Source organism: Myotis lucifugus, unplaced genomic scaffold (genome assembly GCF_000147115.1).
Source record: "Myotis lucifugus unplaced genomic scaffold, Myoluc2.0 scaffold_793, whole genome shotgun sequence".
Lineage (NCBI taxonomy): Eukaryota > Metazoa > Chordata > Mammalia > Chiroptera > Vespertilionidae > Myotis > Myotis lucifugus.
The window spans coordinates 304,177-306,807 of NW_005871841.1; the positions used below are offsets into that span (position 1 = coordinate 304,177).

General features: G+C 54.3%; 1 protein-coding gene across 1 annotated transcript in view; it reads right to left on the reverse strand.

The window, feature by feature from the left end:
• Positions 1-2,631, reverse strand: part of LOC102420846 (leukocyte-associated immunoglobulin-like receptor 1) — a 5,919-nt gene that overhangs the window by 2,147 nt on the left and 1,141 nt on the right. The window contains exons 2-6 of the mRNA XM_023747100.1: positions 2,062-2,172; positions 1,924-1,966; positions 1,784-1,821; positions 1,230-1,282; positions 6-54 (exon numbers count right to left, since the gene is read on the reverse strand). Of these exons, the coding sequence (XP_023602868.1) occupies positions 6-54; positions 1,230-1,282; positions 1,784-1,821; positions 1,924-1,966; positions 2,062-2,172 (294 nt within the window). The remainder of the gene's footprint in view (positions 1-5; positions 55-1,229; positions 1,283-1,783; positions 1,822-1,923; positions 1,967-2,061; positions 2,173-2,631) is intronic.

Consider the following 2,631-nt stretch of genomic DNA (forward strand, 5'->3'; position numbering starts at 1 on the left):
CCCGCGGGTCCAGCTGGCGTATGTCACCTCCTGGGCGTCTCCCGCATCAGGGCTCTGAGGGAGAGAGCCAGGGCAGGTTAGTGTGGCCGGGGCAGAGGAGAGGGGGCTGTGGGAAGGACAGACTAGGGCGGCCGGCTTCCACGTGGCCCCGGTGATCCCACCTCCCGAATCTCCATTGTGGAGTCCCCGTCCCCATAGCATCAGGGTTCGACTGTGCAACAGGTAAAGGGTGTCCCAAAAGTCACGCAAGATTTGAATTTTGCGTGACCATTAACAACAACAACAACAAATAAAAGCCTACTTTTTCTTGGTTTATTGAATCAGATTCTAATATCTGTTGCCCTTTGATTTCAATCCCTTCAATTTGATAAGCATGACCAAGTACCAATGATGGCCCAGGAGCAGGGACAATGAAGACCAATGAAGACCAATGAAGACCAATGAAGACCACGGCTTTGCGTATGTGCCAGCAAAGCCGTGGAGGCCATTTACCTGATGTGCTATTCCATACGTAACCCTATACTGTATACTTTATAAATCCATAAAAAATTTACAATTTTTAATTATAAACCTGTGTTTTCTATCAAAATTACTTCTTGCGTGAATTTTGGGACACCCTTTAGACTATGACAGAAGGCAGGGCATGCCACCTCCATGGAGAGGCCCCAAGACACATGGGCTCCTGCCTTCCCTCCCTGGGGCCCCGCCCTCTGGGGGAGGCGGCTGCCACAGAGAAGCCCGCGTGTGGAGGAACTGAGGCCTCCCGCCCTCCGCCTAGGACAGTGCCATCTTGCACGAGGACCTGCAGCCCCAGTCAAGCCTTCGGATAAATGCAGCCCATCATCATGACAGCAGCCTCATGAGAGTCCTCAAGCCAGAACCACCCAGCAGATTCAATCTGCTTCCAAATTCTGGCCCAAGAAACTGAGATATTTGTGTGACACTGTTAAAGCGGGGGCAGTTTGGCCCCAGCTGGTGTTCCTCAGTGGTTAGAGCATTGGCTGCAGATGGAAGGGTCACAGGTTCAATCCCCGGCCCTGGACCAGGCGTGTGTGGGAGATAACCAGTTGATGTTCCTGTGTCACGTCGATGTTTCTCTCTCTCTTTCTCCCACTCCCTCCCTCCCCTCCCCTCTCTCTGAAAAATCAAAGTTATCCTCAGGTGAGGATTAAAAAAACAAGTTGGGGTTCATTGCCACACAGAAATAGGTGACTAATCCAGGGACTTACTGGGCTCGGCGTCTCCCTGTTTTTCTCAGGAGGTGCACAGACTGTGGCCTCATCTGGGGGGAGAGAACAGTGGTCAGTTCTTTGGGGTGAACCTTTGCAGGCAAATTTGCCTGGAACCTCACGGGTTTAGGTTTCCACCTCCAGCTAGAACAGCGGTTCTCAACGTGTGGGTCGCGACCCCTTTGGCGGTCGAACCACCCTTTCACGGGGGTCGCCTAAGACCATCGGAAAACACATATATAATTACATATTGTTTTTGTGGTTAATCACTATGCTTTCATTATGTTCACTTTGTAACAATGAAAATACATCGTGCATATCAGATATTTACATTATGACTCATAACAGTAGCAAAATTACAGTGATGAAGTAGCAACGAAAACAGTTTGATGGTTGAGGTTCACCACAACATGAGGAACTGTATTTAAAGGACCAGAAGGTTGAGAACCACTGCTCTAGAACATCCAACACTATTGCCCCCTCCCCATTACATCCTCAGTGGCACTCAATGCCTGGTCCCCTTTCCCCAAGCGGTTCCCTCTCCTGTCCCTTACCTGGGGTGCCCTCTGTGATGTCAGCAGCCGGGTTGAGCCTGAGGAGAAAGGACAAGTGAACATGGGGGGGAGGGGAGGGAGGTGGGGGCTAGAGGCAGAGAACTGGGAGGGGGTCCGTGGGTCATTCTGGGGGTCCTCACCTCTCCTGGGGCCTCTGCTCCCCGCCTTTGCTGTGGAGGGACTCTGAGGACAATCGGGGTGTGGATTAGGAGGGAGGCCATCTCCCCAGCACCCCAAACAGCCTTCCCAGGTCGCCCCACCCTGGCCCTGAGACCTACCGTGTTTTCTCTGACGCCGGCGACGGACTAAGAGGAGGACCAGCAGGAGGAGGCAGAGGAGAACGGCCACGGAGGTCCCAACAAGGATATACACGTATTTGCTCGACAGGCCTGGGAGAGCAGGGAAGATGGAACCAAAGTGTCCGCAGGATGCACGTATTGAGCACCAACTGCATACCACACATAGGCTGGGTGCCTGTTGTGTTCACGCTTATGCATCTAATCTCCCATATGCCTAGTAGCCCTGTGGCACGGTACCCATCATCCCCATTTCACTGAACCAGGGTCCCGAGCGCGGACGCCCTCTGTCCACAGGACGTGCCCAGAGCTGAGGTGACCAGCACCCAAGCCCATTCTCTTCCCTTCCCCCCGAGGCAGGCTCCGGGCCCAGGTCCTCGGTCCCCATCGCTCACCGCCATTGCTACCGTCCTGTGCACGGGCCTGTGTGTCTCCTGGGAGCGAGGAACTAGGCGGACATGCGTCCAAGGCCCGAGCTGGACAGAGGAGAGGCTTGGGGTGTCCAGGTGCCCCCAGGGAGGTCTCCCGCTCCGGGCCCTCACCTGCTCCCCC